This window comes from Thunnus maccoyii, chromosome 8 (genome assembly GCF_910596095.1).
Source record: "Thunnus maccoyii chromosome 8, fThuMac1.1, whole genome shotgun sequence".
In the NCBI taxonomy this organism is placed as follows: Eukaryota; Metazoa; Chordata; class Actinopteri; order Scombriformes; family Scombridae; genus Thunnus; species Thunnus maccoyii.
This window is the reverse complement of record NC_056540.1, coordinates 8,408,079-8,424,935: the sequence shown is the minus strand read 5'-3', so window position 1 is coordinate 8,424,935 and position 16,857 is coordinate 8,408,079. Positions and strand designations below refer to the sequence as shown.

The 16,857-nt window shown below is 37.3% G+C and overlaps 1 protein-coding gene across 1 annotated transcript in view; it reads right to left on the bottom strand.

Moving 5' to 3' along the window:
• pigg (phosphatidylinositol glycan anchor biosynthesis class G) overlaps positions 1-16,857 on the bottom strand; it is a 67,303-nt gene that overhangs the window by 35,648 nt on the left and 14,798 nt on the right. The window contains exons 6-8 of the mRNA XM_042418814.1: positions 13,235-13,447; positions 5,329-5,546; positions 4,698-4,982 (exon numbers count right to left, since the gene is read on the bottom strand). Of these exons, the coding sequence (XP_042274748.1) occupies positions 4,698-4,982; positions 5,329-5,546; positions 13,235-13,447 (716 nt within the window). The remainder of the gene's footprint in view (positions 1-4,697; positions 4,983-5,328; positions 5,547-13,234; positions 13,448-16,857) is intronic.

The following is a 16,857-nucleotide window of genomic DNA, read 5'->3' as shown; positions in this document are numbered from 1 at the left end:
GTAGATTGAAATGTATCTAAAAATGTCCAGTAACATAACAAAAATAAAAACAAATCTGCTTTTGCCAATTTGGCAAATTGGCAAAAGCAGATTTGTTTTTTTTATCAAAAAAAAATCAAAAATGTCATGGGCAAATTCATTGGCAATACTAATATAGCATAACAACATCACAGGTTCATTATCTAATCTTGAGATCAAAATGAGTTTGTCAGTCATGACTTAGAGGATGCAGAGTCGACTAATTGTATTTCCTCTCACAGGTTATTACAGAGATAAAGATTTTGGCCATGATTGTAAATGCTTTATCACAATTTCTGGAAGTCATAAGATATAAATAAAACATGACATGCTATAACAGAACAAGGAGTTATGAGTCTAATAATGGCACAGGGGAAAAATCAATATATTGCTTTTAAAGTAATCAATATGATTTTAATAAAATTGATTTAAACTAGTAAGTAAGGAAGTAGAAAAGCCAGTTTTATATATGGTGCCTTCAAGTCTAGTTAAAGGTTTTAGTTAAAAATATATCTGCTGCTGCATTCTGAACTAAATGAACACAAGTTACAGCTTTTATAAGACAGACTACAGCAACAGAGTTTATTATCCATAACTATATACTGTTATGGGTTTTTATGGCATCTGTGTAAAAATCTAGCCTGTTCATGGCATTGTACAGAAAGAAACAGCATTTAATTCAAGCACTTTCTGCAAGTAAATGCTGAACATTTCTGTGATTACTTGAATTTTTGGGGGGCTGGAGCTGTCTGCCAATTATTATCGTTATTATTATTGTTATTATTATTATAATTATTGTTGTTGTTGTTGTTGTTGTTGTTGTTATTTACCTGCACTTAATCAATCAGGGGCCTGTACTATGAAGCAAGTTCAAACTACACAGGATATCTTTTCATCAGCTGGCTTCACTGAACCTAACACTGGCCGTCCAGATAACCAGTACTACGAAGCTGATTATCAACTAGCTCAGTCAACTCTATGTTTTCCAGCTACGAGTGCGTTCATGTGAAAGAGGCTAGGTTGTTAATTATGAGCGACATCATCAGAACCATGAATTAAGTATTTCATATGATATAAGATGAAACGTTTTAGGGACACCAAAAAGTCATATTCAACGACATGAAATGTAAACAAGCCTGTAATCATACAACAGAATAAGATGCAGAAACACTACAAATAATTTCCAAATATTAAAAGTAGACTAAGGCTTAAAATATATGTAGGTATTATTATATATGACTTAAGTATAGAGTGAGTATTTTTTGCTGTTTAGTTGGATGATGAAGAAACTAGTCTGAATATGTCACATAACAAACTTAGAAGTAATGCCAGACTGTTTCTGCTACCAAAGCAAAGAGTGTAAAAGTAGTTAATAGTTAAGTTGATGAGGTCTATCTGACAGAAATGTTGCATTTATAATCATGGGAGCTAATTAACAGTGTGTAGATTATTTTATAACAAAAGACAATCTTTCATTTTTATTTCCAGTTATCATCACACAGTTGTCTCACGTTATTCTGAGCAGCAGTGATGGAATCAGAGTGTAAAATCATCCACACTGTCAGCTGTCACTCTGGAGATAAAATTAACTTTGCACAATTAAAGTGCAGCTAAAATAATCTGTTTAGTGTCATAAATGATCTCTCCGTTTGTTAGAAGCTCTGTTTTAAACTAGAGTGGAAATAGAAAGCCTGAATCAATAAAATGTTTCCACTGACTTATAAAATATATATATTGTTTTACTTGTCACTCTATTGTAAACTCAGGACTGTTGTCCATGTCGGGATCCTGTAGGAATGATGACTCCTTTTTACAGTGATTTGATTGGTCAGTGGTCGGAGTGTTGACAGGTTGTGATCCAATCATCTGAAGTTAACCTGCTCCGGAGCAGGTTAGCTGTTCAACAAAAGTTACCATGGTGATGTATACCGGTAAGAAGTGAACCACTGCTGTAACCCTGAAAACTCAGAGTTGAACCTGAAGTTACCTCGTTAACCCCAAATCCTGCTTCATAGTACAGGCCTCTGGTTACTCAGAGAAACCAGGTTACACAGGTAATTAGACAACACGTTTGCATGCACTGTAACCTGTTTATTGTGAATCTACATTTACTGTAAATGCAGCAGGTCACTAATCAGTTTCTCTCCATACCGCTGACTTTACTTTATACTGTGTTCGTCCTGAGGTCCTGACTTTGTTTTGTTGGTGTGTGTGTGTGTGTGTGTGTGTGTGTGTGTTGGAGCAGACAGCGCACTGAGTTGAGGACAGCATGAATGTGTCTGAATTTCACAAATAGTCAGATGTTAAGCTGTGGACACAAACTTGGTTAGACCTCTAGAGGCTACTATGTGTTAGTTTCACTTTTTGTTTGGAATCATCTTAAGTACAAGTATGCATCGCTTTGTGTAATTATGTCTTCTTTCATCCACCTGGTCCGCTGTTACTTTCCCTGTTTGTAGTCTTTTGTTATGCAAATGTGTACTTACCCCAATTACCTGTATACATGGCAGCCAAACCAGGTTTCTCTAATCCCCTACCCCAATTACAGAAACCAGGTTTCTCATTTATATGACATTCATGCAATCAGCTACAGCCAACTGTAACCCGGTTACTTAAGTACATGAAACACTAACATGAAACTAATTGTGTCATTTTTGTCCAGACAAAAAAGCCAAACACCAACTGGTGTAGGCTAATTCTCTCTAAATACTTTGAGTTTATTGCACATATGTGTTCAATGTATTTATTTGTTAATTTTGTTTGTTTGCCATCATGCGTTGAGCCACAACTTTCTGGATGTTTTGGACTCTTTCAGTCAAAGTCTGGTTATGTTTCACAATGTACAACTGGATGAGGAGATACACTTTAGGTTACAACTCTGCCCATCACATGCAAAGTGAACTTTGTGCACATTTTTCTGACGCTTGTGTGACATTTAAACTCAATGAAAAAAATTCCAGGTTCTTTCAAGGAAGCCTGAGTCACAGAAACATCTACAGTATATTTCCTCCACCAACTCCAGTATGAAGATTTTAAAGTTTATTTCTTCACACAACCTTATGACCTAACTGGATTTTCTTCAGACTTTTTGCTATATCAGCACTTTCTCAAGTTCCAAGAAGAGAAATGAGATGTAACCTTTACAGATAAATTATAATGAGCAAAGAGGTGAAGCAGTAAAGAGGAGTCATCTTTTAGACCAATTTAAACTAAAGACGGAAGGCTTGCACCTTCAGAATAACTAGTCAACTGGATTGACTGGTCACATTTAGAGAAGAAACCTATATACTGGTGGCAATTACTCTTATGTCTTTTATGTGTTTTATGTGTTCTGTTCAGGTTGGTTGTATTTCTAGAGGTCATTAAGTCCCACTTTTTTCAAATCTACAGCTGGCAGAGTCTTGATGCTGCACTTGCACATGTAAAACTTCATGTTTTACAACATATTTATTACATTTCTTATTTTTTTTCCTAATACCACTTCATATTGAGGGTGATAGTCAACTATTTATATATATTACGACTATTTTAACTTTTTCCTTCAAGCCACAAGGTCGTAAAGCAATAAAGAGGTAAAACAAAACTTTTTATATTGCAGAGTTGAAAGCATCATCCAGCTCAAGACACATAATGATCTCTACAGATTCAATTCTGGTGAGATGGAAATGTTTTGGATATGAGTGCAATGATTGCAGGGTTATAAAGCCTAAAAAATAATTCAATACATATGCTATTTAAAATGATGAATCATATTCATCAATGTAGCATAGTGGTGCAGAAAAGTGAAAATCATGGCAGCCATTGACTTCTAGAGTAAACCTGCAGCAGAACAGACTGCAGTAGCTTCTGTGACAAAGTTTCCTTTGTTGTGCTGCTGGCATTAACAGTTCAGCTGTTTTAGATATATTGTCTGAGTTGCTTGACTATAACTCTCACTGTCATTGCACTGATTAACCAAAAACTCTATATCATATAAGTTACATAAACAATATCATTTTTAATGTTTTGATTTCTATAGTTTTATCACTGCATTAATAATGCAAAACTTTCCTGTGTGTTACTGTAATTAAGGGGTAATTAATGAGGCTTTTTGCAATCTTCTATTAAAAACAAATGACAAGGTGTGCATACAGCCAAGCACTGTTTGATTAATATAAATGATGCCCAAAGTCTCTTGCTGAAAAACTGACTTTCCAACTCTCACAGATCCAAGAAAATCTACTTAAACTTTTTCTCAGGCCTTTGTTCCACCGTACAGGAAGTGATTTAAAGCTGCATTGGTAAATATTTTGCTAACTTTGCTAAATCACAAAGTGGGTTTACAATAGAGAAGAGTGTGCCATCCCATCCTGAGCCTCAGTAGATTTAGTAGATGTTCTCTAAAATAAATTCTCATGTCTCATAGGTTCATTTCTCTACCTGCAGGAAGAGAACACTTAAAACGTAAGAGCGAAAATCTATCTTCTAAACTGCAGTGACTTAGTTTTCTATCTAAGCTGGATTCACAAACATTAATCATTTTCCTCTCTCGTACCTTTAATATTCTTTTGTATGAATCAATCAAGGATCAGCTGAACTATTGAACAAGTTAGGTTAAATATTTGGGCAATGTGAGGATAAACATCTGTTACAGTCTCTACCTGTGTTTGGGTGCACAACTAACAAAGTGCAAAACTCACCTTCCCATGAACCTTTGGTCCCAGGGGGAGTCGTCTTGTTGCCATAGAGACCAGAATACAAAACATCGCTGAGGAGAAGGCAACAGCAGCAAACACGAGACCCCAGGAGAGGCTGCAGAAGTAACAGGAGCTCTCAGCAGATGTGCACACCAAAACATGCACTGAGGCGAGCAGCAGGCACAAGAGGTAGAAAGGCAGGGAGAGCAGAGCTGAGAAGACTGGAAGATCCACTAGTGCTGCACCGCTGAGAGCTTCTGGCATCGCCAGCAGTAAGACCAACAGCAGCTTAAAGGACAACCAAGGGGGGGGGGGGGGGGGGGGGGGGAGAATGGAGAGACGAGACAAAAAGGTTTTTATTTAACTTTGATCAACTTTTTGTTCTGATACAACCACACATACCCAGCAGTATATGGACACAACAGAGGACGAGTTTGAAGTTATGCTGAAAGTTTGTGGTTTTAGTAAAAACTATATTTTACTTTTAGAGGTATTTACTCCATCAAAAAACAACATTTTCAAATGAGGACACTGCTCTTTCTGAGAGTATTTTTTATTTTGTCCCTACACAGCAGTGTCACTAATCTACCAACATTCAGAGTGTTTAGAATGAATTAAATTCCTCTACACTCACCTGAAACACGAACACCATGCCTGCGATCATGGAGTACATGTCGTACTTGCCCAGCTGTTTGCTGAGGGCTGAGCTCATGGCGGCCAGGGCATCCAGGTACTGCTTCAGGACCTTTTTGCCCATATTGCTCAGCACTTCTGAGGTGTTTCCCTCCAGATAGAGCTTCATCCAGCTCCCATGAGCCTTCTCTGCCACACGGTACTGCTCAAAGCCGGCCTCTGGATCAGAGAAAAGACATGAGGTATGTTTTATCGGGGTATGCTATTGATTTGGTGTTGTACATCCATAAAGTTGGGGAATTTGTGTGAGAAAGATTTTTTTTTAAAGGTAAAATCGAAGCAGCAGTGGCCAAAATATCCTAACTTTCAGCCACTAGTATTGGGTCACCACTTCCAACAATGCAATCTTTCACTAGTCCCTTCCTGCCCACATCTGTCACACTCCACATGCCCAGTTTGTAACACAGACTGTCTGATGTATATTTGAAGTCTCCAACACCAAGCTGAGTTGACCCTGATGACATCTGGGTTATTTTCTCACACTTTCAAAAGCTCCTCCAGAGCTACAGAAGACATTTTTCAACCCTTTTTACAGACTGAGAAGCACCATGAGTGGTCTTGTATAAAATTGGTGTACTGTTGTTTAGAGTGACAATTGTGAGAGAAAATTGAATAATAGTTATCGTTTTATGAATCTTTTGTATATATTTTTTACAAATGTTTTCAAACTAAGGGGTCAATATTTGTTTTCAACTGAATGTGATGTAATGACATTGTCATTCTAGTACACACGGTAGTGAAGAAATCCTATTCCTTGGCTAGTTGAACTCTTGAACTTGTTTCTGTCCGAGGGTTGTCTGCTGACCTCTGGGGTTAGGTAGAGGTATCTTTGTCTGAAGCCTACTGTTTTAGAGACTGTGTGGATAATGCAGTACCTTGACAAGCTGAAGTTGAAGGATGTCCATGTTTGAAGTTATTGATTGACCATGAGGTCTCTGTAAGATCGTATGACTACTTGTTAGTAAGAGGGACCAGGCTGTTTTTAGCTCTGCTTCTGGAGAGGTATAAAGCTGTCTGGTTTGTGTTCATAATCTTTAGAGGAAGGGCCAGCTGAACAACATGCTTTCCCTCAAAAAATACAAGATGATTGTATTTTTGTTTGTGTTTGGACATTTGTATAATTGTTACTGATGATGTGATGGATTGTACAGTGTCTACAACTGTTTCAACAAGTAATGTTTAATGCTTTCTTTATGTCTCTGTGTGGTTCTTGACCAACGATGAAAAATTTCCACGACACAATTAATCAAGATTTACTTGACATTAATGCTTTTTTGCCTATTATTCAAAGACTTGATGTTACTGTGATATAACCTTATTGGAACTGTGGCAGTAATCATATAGATTTGTCAAAATGAGGAGGACATTTCAGCATCTCATTTATTCAAGCCTTACAGGTTTCCTGATGCGGCATCACATCAATTTTGCACTATTTGTTTATCACACATTCTCTGCAGCCATTTGATACACCAGGACAATTTAACTTATTTATGAAACCACACAATCTGAGCTTTCCAATTATGTAACTTCAACCTCTGCTTCCAAAATGAATTAAATATTTCCAGTATAAAAAGAAAGCACGATTGTTAATTGGCAACATTATTTCCTTGCAGATCTCAACAATCTGTCACCATATCGTGACATATTTAAGAATCATTTTTAGATGCTAAAACAGACTTGCAGCCGTTGGAACAACTGCCAGAGATGCACTTTTTTGCTATCAGTTTATTCAAATACAAACTGAACCATCAGAAAATAAAGTAGGGAAAAGAGATGCCCATCTGGAGTGTTTGATCTCTTGCTTTTTAGACTGCTGCTGCAGCCTATACTACTATATTTCATCATATAGAAAATATAGATATTGCATAATAATTTGTTTCCTTATGAATGAGCATTCAGTAATTCTATTTATGACTCCATCAATCACTCTGCTGGTGTATGTTTGATGTTTTAAACTGGAAATCTATTAAATCTTATAATTTGCTTCATTTGTTTTCTGTGTCAAAATTGTTTCTTAAATTGAAAAGATAATATGCCTGTGGTAGAAAAAAACAAAACATTTAGTTCTGAAAAAAGCAAAGTATAATTTGTCAGGATCCTAACTATGACAAGCTATGACTCACTCGCATGTTTACTCAAAGCAAATGATGCCTGTTTTCATTTTACTTCAATGCTTTAGGAGCCTGTTCAAGGACAAAGCAATGTGGAGGTTTGATTTGTGGTATACTTCGGTGAAACACACACACACACACACAAAGCAATATTTTGCAGTATAACACCTATCTCAGCAGCATAGGCATAGAGATGATAAATAGTGACTATGGCTTTGCCAGACAGAGGGGTTGGTAGAAATATTAGAACCTTAAGCCACAGGCATGAATCATACAATATCGATGGCCCTGGCCTTGTTTCATCTGTCTAAAAGTACAGGGATTGGTTAATGGCCCTCCAAAATGCCTGAGGTTAGAAGCACAAGAAAAACACAATATGAAGATGGAAACATGGGAGACAGACGGAGATTGTGGCAGAGAGATGCGGAGAGAGAGAGTAAGGTTACCTAAATAGGAATAGTTGAAGAGTTGAACTTTAACAATGTTATTTTCATGTTTTGCAGGTTATTCTTACCCTGGGACAAAAACAAGTCATTGTCACTACTTTACAGAGATTGCACAACAAAGACAGAATCATAAAATATCCAATTTGGGCATCACACTCACACTCAGAGTGTCTCAGCATTACAAATCTTTACTTAGTGATTTTTTGACTGAAGAACTTTTTTGTAGAATATCATGTGAATACTGAAATCAAGAACATTTCTTTACAGTGACTTCTTTTAAGCAACTTCTTTCACACCCAGTCAGCGCTGACCCCAACAGGTGTCCAACTGTCATGCTATTTAAAATATCATCCTAGGCGTATTTCCCAGCAGTGAAAACTATTGCATTCTACTCCATAACAGCTTCATGATTACCCAAGTGGACAGATTCAAAAAAAAATCAACACATCCAAATGTAGGTCTGCTGAAATCATTTCCATTTCATCTCATCACTATGGAAACCAGAGACCAAAATAGAGAGGAAAATGTGCTGCCAGAGTGGTAAGTTTTTCATGTGAAAGGAAGTTGTTTGTTTCAAATCAAGTTTTGAGAATGCATTATTTGCATCTTACCAGACTCTTACACTCAACACATCTGGGTGTTCTTCAAGAAAACATGTTGCACATTTGTCTTTCACTGTCATACACTGATTTAATGTAATCAGTACCTTGTGTTAAAATTGGGACAAAATACAAATGAGTATGGGCACCAAAGATGTACTTAAAATGATGATGCTATAAGTAACATCTTATATTTAAGTGAGAAATCAAAGTTTTACTTTTAATCCTATTTGTAAACTTTTGAATTAAAACTATTAACCTAATTTCTTAAAAATACTCAATAGTGAAGTTTGAGAGGACTCAGGATGTCTCAGAGGTTGGTTCAGAGTAGATCTTGGATGACTGCAGCACAGAAACAGAGGTGAGCACACACCTTCTGAGACATGTTGTGTAACATCACTGGTCATGAATGAACAATATGTTCTCTGAAGCAATATGTACAGTATATTTCAGAAAAGTCTAGTTTTCTGTTGTTTTTTTGTTTGTTTGCATTTAACAGGAGTGAAAGTCAATATGATTCTAAATTCTCCTTAAGTGATTTTTCTGATGTACCTCATCTACCAGCAGCAGAATTTATTTCCCCCGGCTTTCTTTTTGTTTTGATTTCAATTTCTTATTACTTCCCAAATTATATATCATGAATATATTATTGTTTTTTTTTTATTGTTGTTAATTTCACATGTTAATTGCTACTGGAAAGATTAAGAATTTAACAACAATTTAATTAATTTAATAAAAAAATGCATACATTTTTGCAGAATAACATATTACTAAGTAAAATCTAACAACCTTTTCAAAGGATGAACAATAGGGCAGCTGTAGGTTAAATCCTTGTGTCTGATTGGCTATTCCTGCTCTCCACGTACATGTGATTAATCACATTGATCAGCTGAGAGTTGCCCTTAAAAGTTCTTCACAGTGAATAGGAGTAAGCTGCTTGATAAATGTGTCTTATTGCTCACACATGGCAAAGAACTTATTTTACTCCTCAGTTGACTCTTGGGAGCATTCTTAAGTTTAATTTTCATACGTCTGATAAATATGGGCCTAGATCAGTTTTCTTTTATATTGAAATACTGCTCAGTAATTGAAAAAACTACATTTTACATTTTTAACTACAGTATATTTAATTAATATCTAGTACATTCTTGTAAGAGGACTACTTCATACTAACCTTTTCATCCATCCAGTCTAATTACCATTTGAAAAACAAACAGTACCTTTTTCTTGGTTCAGAAAATTCTCATCAGGTAGGGTGGCACCAGGCCTGTAAACGTTCTTGGCACTACTAATTATTTCCTTGGTCATCATTTCAAAAGCAAAACTATTCCATTCCGATAAAAGAGATTCAGTGAAAAAGTAAATACATTTTCAGATTCAGATTCAGAAAAAGTGATCTGAAAGATTATGAAATCTTAAAGATCCCCTCCTGATGTTTTAAGATGTATATAAAATACTCTACTTTGAATTATAATTTGTGTCTGATATGGTTTTTCCACAAAAAAAGTTCTATTACAGTTCTATTATCTTGTTAAAATCCTTAAAATCACATCTCCTTCTTCTCCCTCATTAAAAAAATCCAAAGTCTATGAATATGCAAATATTTCTCAATTCAGAAGTTTAACTGTTGGACACAAGATGTCTCCTCCTTCACTATAAAGTCTATTCTCAGTGTTTGTGCACTGGAGGCTTCAAATTTCCACATTACACTTATATATGTATGTATGTTATGTATAAATTGAATATTGGACCAGGACTGGCTTCCAAACTAGTTGTGATGTCACAAATCCTGCTCATAGACCCGCCACTTATAATCTAATTTTCCAATGAGTATATGATTCAGCAGATGAATGTGAAAACAGCCTTCTAATGTCAAACTCTGCACATATATCATTCTGTACAGTGAAGCTCAAACATCCAACTGTAGGAACAAGAAGAAAAGCACATTTTTGAGTGGAGGGGAACTTTAAATTAAATGCCACATGTCTAACATATCTGCAAAACCAACCACTTTTCAAAGAGTTTTCCCTCAGCCTTCCCTTCCTTCTGTCTTGTTTAAAACGATAAGATAAATTACTGCAGACCGATCAAACATTAGCAATGGTAATTGCTGCCACTGGTGTATCAAATGTTTGTGAAAGTGAAGGACAGCAACAGAGAGACAGACGGAGAGGGAGACAGATAAGAGGCGTGAGGGAGAGGCTGCAAGATGGATAACTCTGACAAATAGTGTGACCCCGAGATATAAGCAGGGAGCAAAACACTGTGAGGATATGTGCATGCATTTGCACAAAGAGTGGGTAGCATTAATGTTCAAGAACAAACCAGAGTGTTTGTGAGTCTCCCATGTGGAGGTTTCACAGTTGTAAGGTCATTCATACAGGGACTTACAGAAATCAGTATACAGATTTGTAATACAGAGTTGACACTTAAACCCTGATGGAAGCAGAGTCTGCAGAGCAGCTTTGTTGAACTCATTCAGTTTCTGATGGTGCTGGTTTCAGTGAATTCCCCACTTCCTGTAAATGCATACTTAATTCATCTGCAACAACCCAAAACTACAAACATAATGCAAGCTGAAACATTTGGAAGGTTACTTACCGCAAGCAGATAAATACTTCTGTTTAGTCACCATGAGATAAAATATAACCTTGTGTTTGAATGGATTTATTCTCATCTGAGACAAGTTGAAATCTACATTTCTAAAATCCATATTTTTGCAAAGGACTGCTGTGTTAATGAGTGTATGATGAATCTTTCGAACTTGTAAGATGATTCTACCCTCATCTTAATAAGACTGCTGTAGGTTAAACGTTCCTAGAAGCTGCTTTGATGAAGCTGACAACATGGTGTGAATAATGAGGAGACTGACTTACTCTACTTACAGCACACCATCCTTAAGTCAACTTAAGCTTGTTCCATCTGTGCTTCTCCAATCACAACACTTACAGGTACAAATATGTCTTATTTATGTTATTGTTTTATTTGTATTACACTCACAGTGATCCTGTTAGTTTGACTTAGCATAATAAAGACCTGCCAGAGCATGTTTATACCTGTATTTTATTTCTTTAAGTATTAACTGATGTTTAGCCACTTTGACCAGAAGCTTTGAACACAATAGTGACATATGTTGTGTACCTTGTCAAATTTAACTCCTTTTAGCTCTGGTTTGGTCTCCACCAACTCCTAAGGGAAATATCTGGCTTTTAGGTGTTAAATGTTAAAAAATGTTCACTAGCAAGTCGCCAATTTTGCCTGTGTGTTACTGGACAGGTTTATCAAAGCTTTTTCTGTGAAAACAGCTGCTGTCAACAGTCTGAAACCAACATGGATGAGAGCACTAAGACTGAGCTGTATGGTATAGATTGCAGACGATAAAAAAAACAAAACAATAAGCTGAAAGACACTAAAATGCTCTGCAGTTCTGAGGGGATCTGGAGAGTCAGGTAATAATTCTCTGTACATTTGACACTTTGAGCAACCCCCTTTCACATTAGACATACTCATCTGATCTATTGCTAATAGAAAAATATTGATTAGTGCAGCTTTAAGAGTGATTAAGTTGAATGTGAGTATCAAGTGACAGACTTCTTGTTGCTCTGTTACAGTGCCAAGTACTGAGTAATAACCCTCTGTCACACATAGAACAAATTATTAGTGTCAGCTAATTAAATTTTGAAGCAAGGTGTGAAGGAAAAACATTTGGATTATGGAGCATGTGCTGGACATTATGTGTTAGTTTTGGCAGTTACAATTAGATGGCCCCATTAACTTCAATAGAGAAAAGGCTGGGGTTGAGTAATGTGGGCTGGCTCGCTTTGTATTGGGTGATCCTTCCAACTTCAATAGAGTTTGGACAGTCATTAGCCTGGGAATCGGATGAATCTGCTGAGCTCATGTTTTATTTGCTCTGGCAGATGCCTCTGGCCCCCCTCCCGTTTCCACCTGGCCTGGAACCGGACGGGCCAATCACAACCATTTACCTAATATGGGGCAGGTTTGATATGATGACTGACAGTCTGCAGGTCCAGGAGCTGTCTGTTGTTTGAGTTTGGCTGTTGTCAATAAAGGTAAGAAAAAAAAGTCTACAGAGCACAACGCACCAGACTCACAAGATCAAACTGTCAAACTAGGCAGTTCTGATCCAATATAAATCAAGATTCTGTTACTGCATTGCCTATTTCCCGCCTCAAATGTTTTCAGAAACATATTTTAGTGTACTGTTTAGCGGTAATTTGCTCTGATTGGTTGTAGGTGCGGTCTGGATTTGAAAAGTCACACGTCACACATTTTGTGGCTCTGATTGGTTGTAGGTCTATCCAATTGCATCCAGAGGCATTTTTCTCTGTGTCCGTTGATAACGCCCCTTAGAAATTGAAAATTAACTGAGAGGTTCAAGACTAATACGCATTTGTGAATTAGTCTGGCGATGCTAGGCTAGATGGTCGTAGGGACGAAGAGAAAATTGCAGATTTTCTTGTTAGGATGAATTATTCCTTAATCTGCACTCTTTTCTTACTTTTTCTTTCAACAGTCACATTTCTGTGTGCATGAAAATAAGTAGCCACTGATAATATCATCAGCCAGGAAACTATAAAGCATAATGATGATATCCCTGTCAGAGAAGGTCCTGGCTTTCTGGGCTTCTAACGAGTCCAGAGGTTTGACACAGTGAATTTGTAACCTACCTCTCTTGTAGTCCGGCATGCTGTCTTTGAGCAGGCAGCTGAGCTGGTGGCCATTGAGATGCAGAAAGCGCAGCTGGTCTCGCAGTGAGGTTTCCTCCAGGACACCCGGGATGACGCGGCCCACGTTGTTTTGAGATATGGGCAGGCCGAGTCCCAGGGCCAGGGTCGGAGTGAGGTCGACTTGCTCCACTACTCCAGGTTTCTCCATTCCCACTGACAGGGAAAACAAACACACATGAATAACAGTGAGGATGTGATGCACCTGCAATACAAGATGGTGAATCAATTAAGTGCATTTCTCTTATTTTGGCAGTATATTTGTTTTGCTGTGTGGTTTTCTAACCAGGGATCACTTGTCAATCAGTGTATCTAGTACTGTGTACATATTTTCTGTTTATTACTGTAAAGGAATCAGTTTATCCTCACTGTATCGACTATCAGGTTCTTCTGTTTGCTTCAAAATACTGCAAAGTTAAAATGCACCATGATTTTTCCCTTATAAAAAAAAGAAATAAATAAAAATAAAAAAAAAAATCCAGCAGTGTCAAGACACAGAAAATGAAAAAGCTTTCAAGATCTGGCCAAATGCTGAATCACGATTGTGTCACATCAATCAGTGATAGCAGGTAGCAAAAAAAGTCACATTTTATTACTTCAAACTCTAAAGTAATTCACAGACAAAACGATTTACATGATGGACACAAGGAAATAGATCAATTCTCATACTATCTGTTGTGGAAGATATCTCCTCTCACACAATAAGAGGTTGTCTCAAAGAATTTCGCCACACTCATCAAGACAAATTTGGAAAAGGACATCTTCCTCCTAGAGTCATAAACCTGACAACAGTGAAAAATCCCACGTCTTTCTGCCATTTGGAAGTCAGTGATTATGTCGAGTGTATTTTACTGGGGCATAGCACTCTAATCACAGCAGCTACAGCATCTCATTGCTCCCCTCTTTCTCTTTTCCCTCGGGACAGTCAAACTGCGGTCACAGGAACATTACAAGAGCGTGTGGAGGATCGTCACAACGTTTTAACAGAGTCTACAGCCTCTCTCTACATTTGACTCTTACTAGGGCAAAGTGGCTTTATTGACATCTTGTTTGTTGATTAGAATCCGTGCAATATTTATTCTGAATTCTAACATACAAAGCCTGAATCTCAGCAAAAAGCATCACAAATAACCCTCATAATTACTCTTGTATTAATGCCTGTGGGTATGACTGTGGGGAGGGCTGTCACAACATGCAAAACAACCAAAACTAACACAAAAAATGAATGAAATCATTATCATAAGAAATGTGGTTTTCATTTTTCAAAGCTTGCCTCTTGTCAAAAGTGAGCAGACATTTTTTATGTTAACGCTTGGCTTCCCGTAGAGAGCGTTCACAAACACAAACACAGTGTGGGAGTCATTTCCCAAATTGCCTGTCTGTGAGTGAATTTTTCAGGTTGCAATAATGAACTATACTAGTGTATAATATATCCCAAAATGAGTTGAAATGTGTCTTTTATCTGTTACAGATCAATACATGTGTGGGGAAGTGAGACAGCTGCAGACTAAAGGCTGGGACAAACCCCTGAGCTATGAGCTAATTTGGTAATTGGACACAATGAAATAAGCCGGGGAATTATCCATTTTATATTAAAAGGAGACGGATTTGCAACAAGACAAGAAGCTTTATGTATTAAGCCCATAGCTATTCAGGATAATGCCATAAATCTACAAAGTATATCAAGCTTGTTTAAATCTGTTACTCAGCAATAAATGTCTAAAAATGTTTACGTTGTGATTTTTGTTGCAGCAATTACACTAATAAGTAAAGTTGATGGAGCCTTCTTTTTAAAGTGGAATATTTTCACACCACCCTGGAGACAATCTGTGAGTTTTATCAAACATGAATCCCATATTAACTGTGTGTAAAATCACACATTATTATTTTATGATGTTGTTCCCTACAAGCCAAGAAGTGTCTTGCTTGCTAAACCACTGACCACATGCCTACACTGTTATATCCATCCAAACCTGTTTAGAACAACTAAATCTACTTTGTATCGTTTGGCTTACACAGAACAGAGCGACTCACATTCTGGGAGAACAGATGTGTCATAACTCAGTTAAAAGGTTACACACGCTGAATGCTGATTCATAGATGAGAGGGCTGCGCATTACAGTATCTAGCTCCCTAATGTTATCTCTGAACCATAAACAAGACTGATCGCTTTCACAGCCATTTTTAAACTCCTATAATGACTGTACAGAGTCACGTATTTTCAGCTTGGAGATTACGCTGGAGAGAAGCTGGCACAACAGAAATCTGCTAACATGTTCTCAACAGAAAATAGCACAGTTACCCCCGGTGTTTGTTGGGATGAGCTTTAAATTGATGCTGGCACATGAATGAAATGTATATAAGGTGCTTTACCTTGCTTCATTAATAACTCTCTCACGTCAGGAGGCCAAAATTGTGTCCATCAATGTATCAAAAACATTCTTGCATCAGTCACTGATATGGTTGCACCAGTGTTGCAGTGGTTTCTGAGGCTGGGAAGTTATCACCTTATCTATTCTCTGTTATTGGCTTTCCTTTGTTTTAACTGCAGCGCCTTATATCATGGGCTCTTAAATAAACCAAGAAAAGGAAAGGATATATAGTGAGGAAAACAACCACTGTATTGCTTCTTATGTCTTCACTGCCTAATTAAAGTGGCATTTCCTCTCAAGGTCCTCCCAGCAATGTCGACAAAATGTTGTGCCAATTTGCAGTAAGAGGGCTTTGAATGCATCGCTCTCCCAATGATGCATTCAGATTAAAGAGTAAAGCTCAGGTAGTGAGCCAGTAATGAACTCTGATCCAATTCACCTCAGCACTGCAGCACGTTCTAATGAAAACAACAGGCAGTGGAGCTTTCTAATGACCCGCCATTCTCACTATGTTAAAAATAACCAGTTATGCAGATGAGGCCACTGATTACACTCAGAATTGGATTCTGAGAGTGTGGTGTAAGGATGAAGTTTTTGTCATGTATTGTTGTTGTATGTGGACAAAATAAAACCTGGTGTTGGACTTAAAGACCTTTCATACACACTCTTTCAACTGGCTTCTTAACATGAGTCATCCAACATAAACACACAAATTAGAAGTTAGTTTTGGTTGAATCACATTCAAATTTTCTGTTTATCTTTTTTTCTCCGTGCTTTTGTCACTGCATTGAATTGGGCGGGGCTCAGTTGCAAAAAGGTGATGTCATGTACTGCCATGCACCAATTAGGATGTAGCAATATAGGTGGAGATTGCAGGCCGCTGTTCAATCAAACCTGATCAAACCATGACTACATAATCCTGATGAAGCACATGACCTGAGTTTTTGATTTGATTGTTGCTTATTTTGTCATTGATATTTATTCCAGGCAAATGTTAAGAGTTGAAACATGATTTTTAGGGGCTTTAATAATGGCCTAGTGTTCCTAATATTTTGCCCTCCTCATGTATGTTAATGGAGTGGACAAAACATTAGGAACACCACTCAATATAATGCACTCCAGTACACCACAACCACCACCCACTATGACCTCAATAATAAACATAAAGTGGAATTATCACCTTTCTGAAAATGT